We start from the raw sequence: 16,811 nt of genomic DNA, 5'->3' as shown, positions 1-16,811 counted from the left end.
TCTTGCCTCTAATAATATGATTAGCTCTTAACATATATCCTCAAAAGCTAATATCTGAATGCACGCGTATCTCTCTATCTAAAACTGCTTCTTTGAACTCTATGATCCCTTAAATTCATAGCCATGTTTCAATAAAATAACCTTCACAAAAAGAAAAGCAACCACCTAACAACGTCGAGTTGGTCTAGTGGTAAAGGAGTTGCAACTGTAATTTCCGCCACTCATGTTCAATTTGCGCTGGGAGGAACTATTTACAATATTTGGTTTCCCGGCAAAGAGGTGAAACCACCTTTTTCTTAACATTTTTACCGAAAAAAAAAAAAAGAGCAACTAGCTAGCCAAAAGTATATTTTCTAGCATAAAGGATTTTCCGACCCGACCCGACCCGACCCAGCCCAACATAGCCCAATCCAATCTTTAACCTAACCCAGCCCAGCCTAAATTTTATACTACATTTCAAAAGATGCGAAAACGACGTCGTATGACTCACGAAGCTTCCGTCTGCTTCATGTAGAGGTTTTTTTTTTTTTTTGTTCAGCAAGTCGGCTTGCTTCGTCCAGAAAATTTCTCAGCTAGATTCTTTCCTCTTTGCACGCCATCATTCAAAATCGGGATCGTATATAGATATACCTGGAAAGAAACCATCTCAAGGTGCTATCCACCGATCACATCCCTCGGCTCCCATCGAAGCGTACACTGGAAAGAATCGTGTACTGTTAATTCTAGGGTTTTAGCTCCAAAACCATGTTTTTCTCCGGCGATCCGTCGACTCGGAAGCGTGTCGATTTAGGTGGCCGGAGCACCAAGGAGGGAGATGCTCGCAGGCTTCTTGAGCAGACCAGGATGGAGCGTAATCGTCGTCTCCTGCAGAAGCAGCACAACTCCGCCGCCCTCAAAATTCAGGTCAAAATTCTTCAATTGAGAGACTGTGTGTGTGCTTACTAAGCAATGTAGAACCAAACATATGCCTTTGGATGAATGAATGTTGAGCTTAATTTTATTTATATCCACGTTTCATTAGCATTGAAGTTTTATTAAATACATTTCTATTGCTACTTGCTTCTCGCTGAAGATGCAACATGTGTTTTGGCTAAAGTTAATAGCTTTTTCAACGTTTCATGCTCCTTTTGTTGTTGGTTAGGTGCTGACTAGTTTTTTTTTTGTTTTTTTTTTTAGAAATTCTTTAGAGGTAGAAGATCAATGGCCATTGAGCGCTTCAAGGTGAGGCGTGACTTCTGTGAAACCTATGGTGATAATTGCCAGAATGTCGATAGGTAATTTGCTTAAAATTGTTCTGTGGTTACTACTTATTTGTCTTTTGACCCTATTGAGTACCTTTTCTTTTTTTCATTCAGGCATTGCTTTGAGCCAGCTTCTAGTTTCCTCCCTCAGTTTCTGTTTTTCTTCAAGGCGCAAAGCTCGGGAGATTTTGTGATGCTTGTGGAGACGTGTCGTCTACTGCGACAGTTTGCGCACAGCTGTGGTATTTTACAATATCTATTCATGTTTCTTTTGTTGATACCTGTTGGTCAGTTCGTTCTTGGGGTTGATCAGTTTGCTTTTAACTCTCTAGTCAACTCTTGTGTAAGAGGAAGCATAGCCTGAGTCTTCGTTTTTTTCTTTATTAGTTATTAATGGCTTTTTTTACTCTTCTTTACCATGTGTATATTATGAGCCGTTAAATTAGAACGTTGTGTGAGGAATGTCCCCTTACCCTAAATTAAATTCTCCCGTTTGCTGTTTACATCTTCGCAGATTTACATTATATTATTTTTTTTCCCTTAAAAACAATCTTTTCTCTAGTTTCTTCTCATTCATGTGTGGGTTCTTGCTTAATGGTGTTAGAACTTCTCATCGTTTTACAGGTGACATTCTAAGCTTTTTCTCTGGCTTGGACTACTCTACTGAGCATAATACGGTGGATTTTAGAGTAAAGAAACTTGCATTTACCTGCATCGAGGCTATACATCAGAATAGGTAAGTTTTTGTTTTGGCTCTCTCTCATTTGTATAGCATATCCAAGAAATAGCCCTTCTGGTATCAGACTGTGATCAACTGTTGTTTATCTCATGGCTTTTCAGTTCTGTTATTGAATTTTTAGTTCTGCATCCTTATGATTTAAGCAGGGAACGTTTAAGGGATCAGCTCTTAGTTACTCCCGAAGAAGCTACCATTTCAACAGCTATCTTGATGGATGCGATGTCGTTGTTGCTAGATCCTAAGCTGCCTTGGGTTTGCAAAATAGTTAGCTATCTACAGAAAAGAAACATATTCAAACTGGTCCGAGAAATTGTGACTACGGCTAAGGTAATTTCCAATAGCTCCCCATGATTATCCACCACCACCACCACCTAGTTCTTCTAATTTACGGCACATTTTCGGATTGATGTTACTTAGTTGGCAACCTCTCCTTTGAAACAAATCATTGTTTTTTGCAGGAAGGCTCAAGAAGTCCGACTATGAACGGCAGCATCCTTTCGCTAGAAAGTGTATTGTTTCTGGTAGTACCACACGTTGGCCGTGAGCCATGTTGCTGCCCTGTTGTTGATCCACGTTGGAGTTTCTCATCTATGATCCTTACCATACCCTTTATATGGCAGCTCTTCCCAAACTTGAAAGTGGTTAGTTCCTCAACTCATGTTTTTAGTCACGGATATACAGACACTAAACATAGCAAATTCAGTATCATGTAGGCTAAAATGACAGCTTTTTTTTTTCCCCCAAGTTTATGTTTAACACTGAGCTAAATATTATCCACCTGCCAGCATCTATTCATTCAAACTTTGGCAAACTCATAATTTCATGGTCCAGGTCTTTGCTAACCCAAGTCTAAGTCAACACTACGTTCACCAGATGGCTTTATGTATCCAAAAGGATACACATGTTCTCCCAATAGATACAAACACAGAATTTCCTGGTTATGCTTGTCTTCTTGGTAATACATTGGAAATTGCAAACGTGGTCTTGTCACAGCCTGAATGTTCATTGGACATGGTAGGTTCATACTTCTTAGTGCAGTTTATTTACTTCTTAGTGCAGTTTATTTGTTTTTAAACACAATTTGCTCCCACATCTGTTTGAGTCTAATGCTGTTTTGTCTTCGTTCTTTATCTTGACCAGGCAATTGACATTGCATCAGTTGCAACTTTCTTATTGGAGACACTTCCTCCTATTAAGTCATCAGAAAGAGAAAGCAGACATAGTATGACATTTTATTCTTTTACATGGCATTGTTTGCTATTCTTAAGTTCTTTTTCGATTCTGCTCGTAGTAGTTCTTCATGAATTTGATCTTATTCTGAAATGGAAATGTACTTTTTCGTGGTTCAGGCTCTTCTGAAGAGGATGATGATATGTTGATTGACGATGTACAAGAATTAGTCTTGAATAGGACTTTGGAGCAGCAGATAACTACCAATGCTATAGACTCACGTTTTCTTCTGCAGTTAGTATGTACACATTCCCTGTCATATGAAACCACATAGAGTGCTATTCTTCCTTTGGACCAAGTGACGCTTTAATTTTAACATAACTTATTTTATTGCCAACTATGCAGACAAATATTTTGTTCCATCAAGTTTCGGGTGTTACGCAGTCATATGACGAAGATAAAGAAGCACTAGCTATTGGCACAGGCAGTTCTTTTCTGTATGCGGCATTCAACATTCTCCCTCTTGAGCGAATAATGACAGTTATGGCTTATAGAACCGAGCTTGTAGCTGTGTTGTGGAATTATATGAAGCGATGCCATGAGAACCAGAAGTGGTCATCCATGCCTAGTGTCCTAGCTTATCTTCCAGCGGATTCCCCGGGTTGGCTATTACCTCTGGTTGTGTTTTGTCCTGTTTATAAGTAAGGTTTGCTTGATTTAATGTCAAATTTTCTTTAGTATTACGTGAAAGTCAATCTCTCGTATGACTATCAATTGAAGTGAAGTGGTTTAATACTTAAATCTGTTTTAACATTGTTGTCACTGATCAGGCATATGCTTACGATTGTCGATAATGAGGAATTTTACGAACGAGGAAAGCCACTATCGCTACAAGATATCAGGTTGCTCATCATCATTCTCAAGCAAGTAAGTTTTTCTTTGACGGGTTCATCAAGTAAATCGTGTAACTTTGATGCTATGAGTTTTAGGAGATATGAAAGACACGCGACAAAAAATTTAAGACATGCATTTAATAGCATCTAATATACCATGCATTTAATTTTCCACTTCTTTTTGTGTATGCGCGTTTATTCCAGGCTTTATGGCAGTTACTGTGGGTGAATCCACTTACGCAACATAACTCTGGGAAATCTGTCTCCAACGACCTCTCAAAGAAGAACCGTGTTGACTTAATTCAGAACAGGGTTGGGGTTGTAGTCGCCGAGTTACTTTCACAGGTCAGTTTTCTCTTCACAGATATATTGGCTGTAAGTCAGTATAACTTGGCGAAGGTAATTGCTCATTTTATTCTCTTTGCTGATGAAATCTTTCGGCAGTTTCAAGATTGGAACAACCGGCAACAATTCACTTCCTCGACCGACTTTCAAGCTGATACAGTCCGTGAATATTTTATCACTCAGGTGACTACTTCACTTAGATTTTGTTAGCTGTTTGGTCTTAGTTAACTTGAATGATTTGGTCTTAATTGTCCCCTATCATTGAAAACCCTTTCTCCAGGCTATAGTGGAAGGTACAAGAGCCAGCTACATACTGATGCAGGCTCCTTTCCTGATTCCGTTTACAAGCAGAGTCAAAATATTCACAGTGAGTGGTTGTTAGGGCATGTATATCTGGTGATGGATTGTCATTTGTTGGATTTGAGGAACCTAGGTGTGCTAATTAGCGTATACATGCGTGAGTAATCTCTTTAAATGGGAGAAAAAATGTTTGTATTTGTCGCTGATTACTTTGCTGCGGCTGCATTTATTGGCTGAACATCATTTGTAGACACAATTAGCAACGGCGAGGCAGAGTCATGGATCTGAAGAAATGTTTGCTGGAAATCGGTTTAGAATACGAAGAGATCACATCTTGGATGATGCTTACAATCAAATGAGTGCATTGTCAGAGGATGATCTCCGAGGACCAGTAAATTCTCTCTCTTGCCAGATACTTGTCTTCAAGCAATTGCTTGTTCAGAATGCAAAATGCAAAATGCAAAATGCAAATTTTCTTTCCTGTGTCGCTTTAGATTCGTGTGACATTTGTCAATGAACTCGGAGTTGAGGAAGCCGGTATTGATGGTGGTGGCATTTTCAAAGACTTTATGGAGAAAATTACCCTAGCAGCCTTTGATGTGCAATATGGGTTGTTTAAGGTCCGTATGTCTATAGCTCTGCTCACTCAAGTTTTTGTGGATTTCATAATTTACCACACTTCATCATTTTTGCATGTAGTCTATCTATAATTCTTTATAAATCTCCAACATGCTTTCTTTCAGGAAACCGCTGATCACATGCTTTATCCTAATCCTGGATCAGGAATGATACATGGACAGCATCTCCACTTCTTTCATTTTCTCGGCAGTCTTCTCGCAAAAGTAGGATATTTGAGTATGAAAGTCGTATAAGTCACCAATCTTTCCTTTACTAGTTCTTCTCGCCATGTATTCATCATGCAAATAGCACAGTTGGGGTATAATTGTCTTGATGCTTTCATATATATTTGTTTTATTTGGCTTTTTTTTCTTTATTAAAGTTGATTTCCATCTGTTATATAAGACTCACTAAATGTATTGTATCTTGTTGCAGGCTATGTTTGAAGGGATTCTAGTTGATATACCATTTGCAACTTTTTTCGTCAGCAAATTGAAACAAAAGTACTATAAACCTCAACTTCCTGTCAGTTCATTTTTTTTTGTTAATCCCGCCTAGACCTTGTGAATACTCTAAAGCTTCTACTTTTTCGTTGGCTAGGTACAACTATTTGAACGATCTGCCCTCTCTGGATCCTGAGTTGTATCGGCATCTTATATTTCTGAAGGTTGGTTTTTCTCGACATTCTGTTTTCCCGTTGCTTCGTGGAACCGAGAAATAGCTATATGCATAGTCATGTTCCTGGTTGTTTTCTGGATGTTCTTTTGAGCTCTGTCCACCAATTTTATGTAATACAGTTATATTATGAAACTTGCAGCGTTATAAGGGTGATATATCAGACTTGGAGCTTTACTTTGTTATTCTGAACAATGAGTATGGAGAGAGAACAGAGGAAGAGCTACTTCCAGGGGGCAAAGACATGCGAGTCACAAATAAGAATGTTATAACTTTCATTCATCTGGTTTCCAATCATCGGTTAAACTTTCAGGTACCCGGGAACCACTTTCCTCTCGTTTATCTTAGCATCATACTTCAGTGCACCCTGTAAAATCAATAGCTTTTGATGCAATCCATTTTTATATTGTAGATACGTCAGCAGAGTTCTCATTTCTTGAGGGGGTTTCAGCAACTCATTCCGAGGGAATGGATAGACATGTTTAATGAACATGAGCTCCAGGTGCCCATTGATCCTATGCTTTAGATGGTTAAAAATAAAATATGTTATTATGCCAGCTTTGTTAATTGTTTCCTCAAAGAGCATGAAGAGATAGGTCTCTTACCGTTTGTGGGGTTTGGTTTACAGGTTCTCATATCTGGTTCAGCTGATAGTTTGGATATTGACGACTTGCGAGAGAACACCAATTATTCTGGAGGCTACAACGCTGTGAGTAATTCTTTCCTTGTCATCCAAAATACCATATCCCATTGTGTGTTTGAAACATTGTTATATGATTGCATCGTTGTTGTGTTATTGACAGGGACATTATGTGATTGATATGTTCTGGGAAGTAATGAAAAGCTTCTCAACCGAAAACCAGAAGAAGTTCTTGAAGTAAGTCAAGTTATGACACTTTTTTACTCAGTCTCCATAGGAGTCTTTTGTGTGTGTTCTTGAACGGAACTGAGAGGGTAACTAACATCTGACATCCTTAATTTCAGATTTGTAACGGGTTGTTCAAGAGGACCACTGCTCGGTTTCAAGTACTTGGAACCTGCATTCTGTATACAGAGGTAACCTTACACAGATTCAACATAGTGCTTTGGGAAGTGACACAATGTATAAAAGATAAATCATGTGTGTTTCAGGGCTGGTGGTAGCGTGAGTAATGAAGCAGTTGATAGACTACCGACATCAGCCACTTGTATGAACCTTCTTAAGCTCCCACCCTATCAAAGGTTTGTCCTCTCTCATAACACATCATCTCCTTTGGTTTTTGCACTTCATCATTTGTCTCGAATAAATCACTCTGGAGAAAGAAAATTGAACATCTTTTTTTTTTTTGTCGAATGATGCAGTAAAGAGCAACTTGAGACCAAATTGATGTACGCCATAAGCGCAGAAGCAGGCTTTGATCTGAGCTGAATAGCTTTTGTGAGTTTTATCACTCGGAGAAAAAGATTGAAGACAAGAGGAGGGTGCTTGATAGAAGACCTACCTAGAAGAAAAGAATTGAAAGCATGCTTTGTCTTCTTTGTTTTTGTTAATATTGTAGGATGTTGGTAAATATATCTTGAGTGCAACTCATAATACAAAGGAAAGAAAACGGAACATTTTGGCCGGAGAATAAGCGAACCAAGTCATCAAGATTTCAAAAAAAAAAAACAATTGAAAACGAAACAAATTTTGTAAATATTTGAGTGGACACTATATCTCTGAAATAAAAAAAGCGAAAGTGGTACTCAAAATTTTAAAACATAGTTTATATACTTAAAATATTAATTATTTTAAGTTCTGAAAAAACTAAACATCATAAAATTTTATTTGTAAATTAAATTGTCTTAAAAGGATGAATCATCTTGATATTTATATCTGAAATATCACAAATTATCCAAACTACTTGATATTTAATCTGAGAAATTCAAACTGTCCAATATTTTTCTAAAATTTTTAAATCATCCAAAATATTTATCTTAATTAACATAAATTATTCAAACAAATCGTATAGAACCAGAGCGGAATTGAACCTGAAATTTTCTCAGGTATTAATCGGTTTTCAACATTATTATCTGAATCGAAAACAAAAAAGTTTTTATAATAATGCGACGCTAGTGTTTACTGTTTAGCACGTTTTTATTACAAAAGTCTTCTTGTAGATCAGATCTCGACCGTCATTTATATAAACTGCGACATAATAGAGAGAGAGAGAGAGCGAGAGAGAGCACTGGAGCATCATCCCAGGGAGAAAATGGAGGAAGCAAAGGGACCAGTGAAGCACGTTCTGCTTGCCAAGTTCAAAGATGACGTAACCACAGAGAAGATCGATGAACTTATCAAAGGCTACGCGAATCTCGTCAATCTCATCGAACCTATGAAAGCTTTCCACTGGTAATTAAATCTCTTCTCTTGCATTTCTGCTGATTTTGTATCTGATTGTTATTGGGATTACTGTCATGAGCGCACGATTTATCCCAAAACCTAGATCTGAATTGCATCTCTACGGTTATATAATTTGCTTAATTTGATCATCTAACCAAGTATGCTTTTGGATAAGGTTAATAGCAAAGAAATAAAACCAAACTGATTGAATCTTGTTAGAATATGCTTCTCTTGTCTTTACTGATTTTTTATTAGTTCTGTCTTAAACTTAAATTCATGTAATAAAAAATAATAATTTTGTAGGGGAAAAGATGTGAGCATAGAAAATCTGCATCAAGGTTTCACACACATCTTTGAATCCACTTTTGATAGCAAAGAAGCTGTAGCTGAGTACGTTGCTCATCCTATTCACGTTGAGTTCGCCAACATGTTCCTAGGCAGCTTGGATAAAGTGCTGGTCATAGACTACAAGCCTACCTCTGTTTAAATTCATCATCTTGTGATCTTTCTTTGCAATAAAGTATGTTCCCTTTTGATGTAACGGCCTGCGTTATTTCTGTCAATCTCTTTCTTTTTTTTTGTTGTATCAGACCAAGTGTGTAAACGATCGTGAGGGTTTGCTTGTTTTCTTTTTTATGATTTTGAGTACTTTTGTGTCTCTTAATATCTTGTATTATATCCATAATTAATGGTGATATGGTGAGCTATGTAAAAATAAATAGGGAAGAAACTATAGGTTAATTATTGACTGTGTATATGTAACATACATGTATAACGAATTTTTTTTAAAAAACGCTGCGTTCTGAGTAAGGCGATTATTTTGGCGATTTCGAATACGACTGTGAAGAGAGTTACGGTGATGGATTCGGAGTCGGCGCCGCCGCCGGATTTATCGGAGCATCCAAAGGGGGGATAAGGTGACTAAGGAGATGGGGGTGTAAGATCGGATTGAAAGGAACCAAGATCGTGGTGATTTGAAGAAGGTAGATCTGAGCTGGGTATCGGTGGCTCAAGATAAGAAAAGGTTGACGAAATATGAAGTTGAGGTTTCGAATGAAGATGGGAAGCATAGGGTTGAGATTCCAGATGAGATACTTGCGAGTCCAACACCATTGTGGAAGACTTTGTGATTGGAAAATTTCTGGATCGCGCTCCTCATGTCGGGAAAGTTCATATGGTGTTAAATAAGATATGGCGATATGGTGATGAAGCTGCAAAGGTGGAGGTGTATGAGGTTAATGACATGGCGATGAGATTCAAAGTTCCAAATCCGAAGGCAAGATAAAAGATTCTTAGAAGAGGTATGTGGAATATAATAGGAGTGCCGATGATTGTCTCAAAGTGGACTCCAACAATTGAGGAAGAGAAAAAGGAAGATGAAGCAATTCCAATGTGGGTATATTTGGAGAAAGTTCCACTCCACATGTTCTCTTGGGAGGCGCTTAGTTTCATCACCAGCACAGTGGGATTCCCAGTGAAGTTACATTCAGAGACTATATCTTGTTCGAATCTAGAAGTGGCTAAAGTATTTGTGAAGGTTGATGTTTCTAAGGTCCTTCCAAAAGAAATCACTTTCACAAAGGAGGGTAAGGAGTTTATAGTGAAGTTCTATTATCCATGGCTGCCATCTAGATGCAGTTCATGTGACAAATGGGGTCATGTAGAGAAAGTATGTGGAACAAAGGGTAAGGGGAATAAACAAACCTCGAATAACAAGAGTACGAGTGTTAAAGAGGTGGAGGTAGAAATTGTGGGGATAGAGGAGACAGAGAAGAGAAGTAGTGATCAGAAAGAGAGTAATCAAATACAGGAAAAGGAGGGTAGATATTTGGGTCAGGAGATTAAGGAATGGTCGTTGGTTTCACCGACTAAGACTAGAAGGTCTCAAATGCCGATACTGCAGAAGAATATGGAGGAGATTCAGATATCTGCTTCCAAATATTCTGTGCTTGATGTGGAAGAAGTGGAGGAAGGTGAAATGTCAGCGGGAGAACAGAATGCTATGGAGGCAGAGGAAAATGAAATGAGTGATCAGTCAGGAAGGTCAAAGGATGATCTGTTAGAAGATAGTATTCTGGATCAGCAGGAGAAGGTAAAGAACATAGCAGGGGAGAAGAAGGGGTTGAGAGGAGGTCAGAAGGCTAAGACTCAGGATGTAAATCCTATGAGTAAAAGCTCTTCTCGCCGTAAACACTAGCATGTCAAGCTTCTTTTGGAATGTGCGCGGATTCAACAAAACTTTGAAACATTCCATTGTAAAATAGTGGGTAAACAATAATGAGATGAAGTTTGGATGTATAATTGAAACAAGGGTGAAAGAAAGGAAGTCTACGGAGGTGTTAAACTCGGTGTTTAGTAGCTGGTCTTCGATGACTAATTATGAGCACAGTCAAGGTGGAAGGATTTGGTTAGTTTGAAGCGAATCTGTTAGAATGTCTCCGGTTTATAAGACAGATCAGATGATCACCTGTTCTGTTGGATTGAAAGAGGAGGATGAGTTCTTTTGCACGTTTGTATATGCGAATAATCTGGTAGAAAATAGAAAGGAGCTATGGGAAGATTTATGTCACCATAAAAATTCTATGCTGTTTCACAACAAGGCATGGATTGTTATTGGTGACTTTAACGAGATACTTGAAGCGGAGGGAAGTTCAGGGTTTGAAGACTTGGGAAGAATTCCGAGAGGTATGAGGGATTTTCGGAGGAAAGTTCTGCATTGCAACCTTACAGACATGGGCTATCAGGGACCTAAGTTCACATGGTGTAATAAAAGGGATGAAGGTATTATTTGCAATAAGCTGGATAGAGTACTCATAAATGATGTGGCGTTACATATCTCTAATGCATTCTCTGTATTAGAAGCTGGTGGTTGTTCCGATCATCTTCGCTGTAAGGTTCAAGTACTTCCTCCGAGAGAAAAATTAAAGAAGCCGTTCAAGTATGTAAATGTTATTGGAGGTTTACCAGAGTTTCTACCGATGGTAAAAGAGTATTGGGATTCTACTCCGAAGCTATATCAATTTACATCTGCTATGTTCAGATTCTCAAAGAAACATTTGCTATGTTCAGATTCTCAAAGAAACTGAAGAATCTGAAGCCGCTTATAAGAGAACTTGGAAGAAATAAGATGGGAAATCTACCAAAGAGAGTTGTAGAGGCCTATAAAGAATTATGTGAGAAGCAGGAAAGAACATTATCAAACCCTAGTGAAGTGGCGGTTCAGGAAGAGGCAGAAGCATATGCGAAATGGTTACACATTGCGAGTCTAGAGGAGGGTTATCTAAAGCAAAAGGCGAAACTCCACTGGTTAGATGTGGGTGATCAAAACAACAAAACGTTCTATAACGCAATCAAAACCCACCATGCTCAAAATGCTCCGAATGGGGTCACGGTCAAAACACAGTTGGAGATAAAGAATGAAGCGGAGAGATTCTTTTCTGAGTTTTAAAACCAGTCCCCTGATACTTATGTAAGCACAACGGAGGAAGAGTTAAGAAATTTGATTGATTTCAGATGTACTTCTGAGGAGTGCAGGTTGTTGGAAGCAGAAGTAACAATGGAGGAGATCCGAGAAGTGCTTTTTGCTATGCCTTCAAACAAGTCTCCGGGTCCAAATGGCTTCCCCTGTGAATTCTTCAAAACTACCTGGTCTGTAATAGCAGAGGACTTCACTGCAGCAGTTCAATCAGTGTTCAAGTATGGTTTCCTCCCCAAAGGTGTAAACTCTACAATTCTGGCATTGATTCCAAAGAAAGTGGACTCTATGGAGATGAGAGATTACCGCCCCATAGCTTGCTGCAATGTTCTTTATAAAGTGGTATCGAAATTATTGGCGAATAGATTGAAGTTGATCTTGCCGCGCATAGTAACTGAGAATCAGTCTGCTTTTATTAAGGGGAGACTGTTGATGGAGAACGTGTTGCTTGCGTCGGAGTTAGTCAAAGACTATCATAAGGAGGACATATCACCAAGATGCTTGATGAAAATTGATATCTCCAAAGCATTTGATTAAGTTCAATGGAGGTTTGTATTGGAGAGTTTAGTGGCATTAGGAGTTCCTGAGAAATTTATCCACTGGATAAGATTGTGTATTACAACTCCATCTTTCTCAGTGCAAGTTAATGGTGAGATGGCGGAGTATTTTCAGAGTAAGAGAGGTTTGCGACAAGGATGCTCACTCTCTCCTTATTTGTTTGTACTTTGTATGAATATCCTCTCCCACAAGATTGATAGAGCTGCTAAAGAAAGGAAATTTACATTTCACCCAAGATGTAAATCGTTAGCTCTTAGCCATCTCTGCTTTGCAGATGATTTGATGGTGATTGTGGAAGGTACTAAGGAGTCAATTGAAGGAGCATTGTCTGTGTTTGATGAGTTTGCTGCTTGGTCGGGATTCAGTATAAGCATCGAGAAATCAACAGTATATATGGCGGGAGTTTCTAGTGCTGAAAGAAGTAGAATACTGGTGATTTTTTCCTTTGCTGAAGGGACCCTTCCTGTTCGATATTTAGGCTTGCCTCTGATGACTCAGGTAATGAGAAGGCAAGACTATATTCCGTTGGTTGAAAGGGTTAGAAACAAGATCAACACTTGGACGTGTCGGTTTTTATCATATGCAGGAAGACTTCAATTAATAAAACCAGTCTTGATGAGTATTGTGAACTTTTGGTCGGCAGTATTTAGACTCCCAAGTAAGTGCTTGAAGGAAGTGGAGCAACTCTGTTCTGCTTTTCTTTGGACTGGTCCAAGTCTCAAAACAACATGAGCAAAAGTAGCATGGAAAGATGTCTGTTGTCTAAAAAATGAAGGTGGTTTGGGGATAAGAGAGCTGAAGGATGTAAATCTGGTCTATGGGTTGAAGTTAATATGGAGGATGGTCTCGGGAAAATCTCTATGGGAGAGATGGATAAAAGAGAATTTATTAAAGGGGAAAAGGTTTTGGCAAGTGAAAGTCAAAACTCAAATGGGCTCTTGGATGTGGAGGAAGATGTTGAAAATGAGAGAGGTGGCTAAGACGTTTTATAGAAAGGAAGTGGGGAATGGTTGACACATATCATACTGGTATGATAACTGGTCTACTAAAGGAGTACTGTTTGATATATTAGGAGATAGAGGGATCATCGATATGGGGATAAAACGTGAAGCCACGGTAGAGAAAGCAGTGTTTAGTGCAAGACGAAGAAGAAGGCACCGTACACTGGAGCTTAATGAGATAGAAGAAGAGTTATTGGCAGTAAAGGAGAAAATGAGAAGTAATGCTGAGGATGTTGCATTATGGAAGAGGAAATCAGATTTTAAACCGACATTCTCAACCCAGGAAACGTGGATGCTTATACGAGATACTAAGTCTACCTGTAACTGGGCAAAAGGTATTTGGTTCTCCCAAGCCTCTCCAAAATTTTCTTTCATAACCTGGCTTGCTAAATTAGATAGACTATCTACTATGGATAGAGTATCTAGGTGGTCTCAGGATATTGATGAGACTTGTGTGCTGTGTAAGAATGCTGTCGAAACACGGAATCATTTGTTCTATGAGTGCTCATATTCTGGTCAGGTCTGGGAATATCTTGTAAGAGGGATTCTGAGAAGTGAATTTACAAATATTTGGTCTGAGATTGTGGAATTGATCTCGACTGGAAGGCGGGAGAAGAACAGTTTATTCTGTATCAGATATGCGTTTCAGGCGAGTGTACATGCATTGTGGAGAGAAAGAAATAAGATTAGGCATGGAGACAAGCCACTTCCGTTGCCGTGTCTGAAGAAGTTCGTTGATAAAGAAGTAAGAAATAAACTCAGTCTATTGAGAACTAAATGTGGGAAAGAGAGGGAAGGAGTTCTCCAATTTTGGTTTACTACAACAGTATAAATAGCTACAAAAATTATGTCTAGTTACAAAGTTGTATTGAGTATATTCTAAGCTAAAGCAACTCTAGTTGTAACAAGGCTTTTTTTGAATCAATTTAACATTCATTCAAAAAAAAAAAAAAAACATACATGTATAACTGTTTCATGTAGCCCTTTTTTTTTTATCACATCATCGTCTTGGAGATGACAAGAACGATGCTACAAATATTCTGAAAATCACCACCGTCCTTCACAACCGACGGATCACCTTTGACTTTTCAACATTTCATCTTGACAGTATGTAGATGATTTCATAGCGTCTGAAACATTGATGTTCTGCCCTCGGACATCTCCTGACGCTAGGCTCTTCTTAGCTTCACCGAGATATCTGATTGTACTCCTGTAATTCTGCACGCACAAGACGTATCCACTCCTCAAAGGGCGTTTAGGTTCTTTTTCGGCAAAAGGTGTAATCTTGTTCATAGCTCCTGATGCGCTTGTTTGTGCAGAGTCTAATGTGATCGTTGCAAGCGTTTTGATATCAGCACCTGATGTCTTTGGGTTTGATTTCATGTAGTTTGTGCAGAAGGATGGGTTTTTTGCTTTCCCGCAAATTGCTTTTATGTCTGCAGGTTTTGCGTTTAAGGAACCAGTCATTACAAAAAAGATCAGACAAGACAGTACAAGTACGTACTTGTTCATCATATTTGTTGCCATCTTTGGTTTTTTTTTGGTAAAGTATTTATAGATGCTTGCGATTGATTGCATCCACTAGAATTATGAATTAAAGTTCTTGGACAGGATTGTTACTGTTTATGATTCTTGGTTAGACCACAAGTTCTAATAAAAGATAGAGAAATAACTTTGCTATTCTTTAGAAATAAGGCCGAGATTATAGGTTATCTGATTAGTAGTTTGACTATTAATATAAGTTATATAAGACATTATAATGTGACTATGCGTGTGTATGCATCCATTGGCTTTTAGGTCATTAGACCAGAGTCAATGACATTTAATAGATTTTTGCCATAGAATCAAAACGTCAAAAGGTCTGGAGAAAACCTTATTCAATGTTACACATTTTTTCAAACATCAAATTGCGTGGATACACGTAAACTGGCATTGTCTGGCCTTCATGCACAGCTTCGCTATATAGTTATACTATCAAATGCGTTAAAAGCTATCTTACTTGCTAACAGGTATTCTCCTCAGAGCTCACAAACTCTTTAGCTCCCTCGAGGGCTTTAATGGATCGATAACTCATAACCTGTCGCGCAAGACCCATATGGAATCTGGAGGTTTGGATCAGTGGTGGTTCTCGCTAAGCCTTTTGTCATCTTTAGGTTCTTGTACCCCAGCGAAGTCTTTTGGATGACCTTACCGACTAGACCGTGTAAGTCGAGGGTGAACGTTTTCAGGTCAGAGTTCAGCCAAAGCGATGTAGACGTGTTTGTAAAATTTTGACGGTGTTGAGCAGAGTTGGTACACAGTGTACACTAGTGCCTTTGTTGACTTTGTCAGTCGGAGAAAAAGATTATGACAAAGGAGTGACTAATAGACGAATTAGAATTGAGGAAATATCCAAGTGACTTTGCATTGCTGATGTCGTGCTCTTAGTTCGAAATCAGGTGGAAGCAGTGTTTTACGCCGTATCATTGGTATCAACAAAGCTTGCTCCTAAGCCAGGTCTAAACTCTTCCTAATTAACCTCAAAAAAACTATATGGAAAACATGTTTCTTGTTACGCAAGGAAAAACATTATTTGATGTAGAAGAATAGTTGTGTGTATTCTAATATGTGATGTATATTAGATAATAACAGTTTATCACCGAAAGATAAAATAATTGTAGATGCTCAAAAGATAAAATGAACAACAAAAGCATTGCATTTACTCTGGTTTTGAGAATCAAAATAGAATTAAAAACTTAAATATGCGTTACAATTTATTACAACCTTTAGGGTTGTCCAAGAAAAAAGAAAAGAAAAAATAGAAAGCTTTGGGACATTCAAAGCAACATCATCAAGAGTAGTTCGATATACTTTAGGCATGGTGTCACTTTCATTTCCTAAACCCTTTTGGGACCTTCAAAGCAACCCTAGGAACTCGTTTGGCTTTGGCTATGGGCGTCACTTTCGTTTCCTTTACGCTTCTTGCAGAGTGACCTCCAGTTCATGCCTGGTAAAGCTCACACACAATTAAAAAGAACTCTAACCTGAAACATAAGATATATATAACTTAAGCAGTCTTTTAAACATGCAGTTTTCGTTACAAGAGAATAATCCTTGTGTGAGATTTAAACATTCCGCTTCAAGCTAAGGAACAGAGAATGAATCTATGAAATGCTGATGTTTAGTTTCTTAGTAACTACTCTTCTTTATATGCATCCAATGCAAATATAAAGTCTTTGAGTACTATCATTAATTAGAACAAAGAAAAGCAAGAAAGAAACTTAGTTAATATATTTGACTAACTTCCTTGTAATTCGTTTCCTTTTGCCTTCGGGCGTACTCTTCTTTAAAATATGAACCGGACTTCGAACGTAGTTCAGAAGATGTGGCCATGATCCCTCTATAATCCCTTCACCATAGACATATCTATGCATCTTCTCTCCGATAATACAAAT

At 38.3% G+C, this 16,811-nt stretch overlaps 4 protein-coding genes across 4 annotated transcripts; 3 read left to right on the top strand and 1 right to left on the bottom strand.

Annotated features, from left to right (window-relative positions):
* Positions 1-493: 493 nt before the first annotated feature.
* LOC106401980 (E3 ubiquitin-protein ligase UPL6-like) lies at positions 494-7,577 on the top strand. The gene is made up of 26 exons (XM_013842609.3): positions 494-903; positions 1,177-1,274; positions 1,356-1,483; positions 1,866-1,977; positions 2,127-2,307; positions 2,439-2,621; positions 2,812-2,994; positions 3,121-3,202; positions 3,330-3,448; positions 3,556-3,851; positions 3,981-4,077; positions 4,248-4,388; positions 4,488-4,571; positions 4,669-4,755; positions 4,939-5,079; positions 5,183-5,308; positions 5,432-5,530; positions 5,742-5,809; positions 5,907-5,973; positions 6,124-6,294; positions 6,394-6,483; positions 6,610-6,690; positions 6,785-6,858; positions 6,966-7,037; positions 7,113-7,202; positions 7,323-7,577. Exons 1-26 carry the CDS (start codon positions 745-747, stop codon positions 7,387-7,389), a joined length of 3,096 nt encoding a protein of 1,031 aa, XP_013698063.1. The 5' UTR covers positions 494-744; the 3' UTR covers positions 7,390-7,577.
* Positions 7,578-8,045: 468 nt separating this feature from the next.
* On the top strand, positions 8,046-9,038 carry LOC106397045 (stress-response A/B barrel domain-containing protein HS1). The gene is made up of 2 exons (XM_013837585.3): positions 8,046-8,352; positions 8,647-9,038. The coding sequence occupies exons 1-2, from the start codon at positions 8,213-8,215 to the stop codon at positions 8,828-8,830; spliced, it is 324 nt and encodes a 107-aa protein (XP_013693039.1). The 5' UTR covers positions 8,046-8,212; the 3' UTR covers positions 8,831-9,038.
* Positions 8,911-14,919, bottom strand: LOC106397044 (pectinesterase inhibitor 2). Its single transcript, XM_048744347.1, has one exon. The coding sequence runs from the start codon at positions 14,902-14,904 to the stop codon at positions 14,452-14,454; it is 453 nt and encodes a 150-aa protein (XP_048600304.1). The 5' UTR covers positions 14,905-14,919; the 3' UTR covers positions 8,911-14,451.
* On the top strand, positions 12,473-13,935 carry LOC111201789. Its single transcript, XM_022694112.1, has 4 exons — positions 12,473-12,885; positions 13,152-13,348; positions 13,449-13,712; positions 13,898-13,935. Exons 1-4 carry the CDS (start codon positions 12,473-12,475, stop codon positions 13,933-13,935), a joined length of 912 nt encoding a protein of 303 aa, XP_022549833.1.
* Positions 14,920-16,811: the final 1,892 nt, after the last annotated feature.

The sequence above is a fragment of the Brassica napus genome, chromosome C1 (assembly GCF_020379485.1).
Source record: "Brassica napus cultivar Da-Ae chromosome C1, Da-Ae, whole genome shotgun sequence".
Classification (NCBI taxonomy): Eukaryota; Viridiplantae; Streptophyta; class Magnoliopsida; order Brassicales; family Brassicaceae; genus Brassica; species Brassica napus.
The sequence above is the reverse complement of the archived record's forward strand: the minus strand, read 5'-3'. Positions and strand labels throughout refer to the sequence as shown.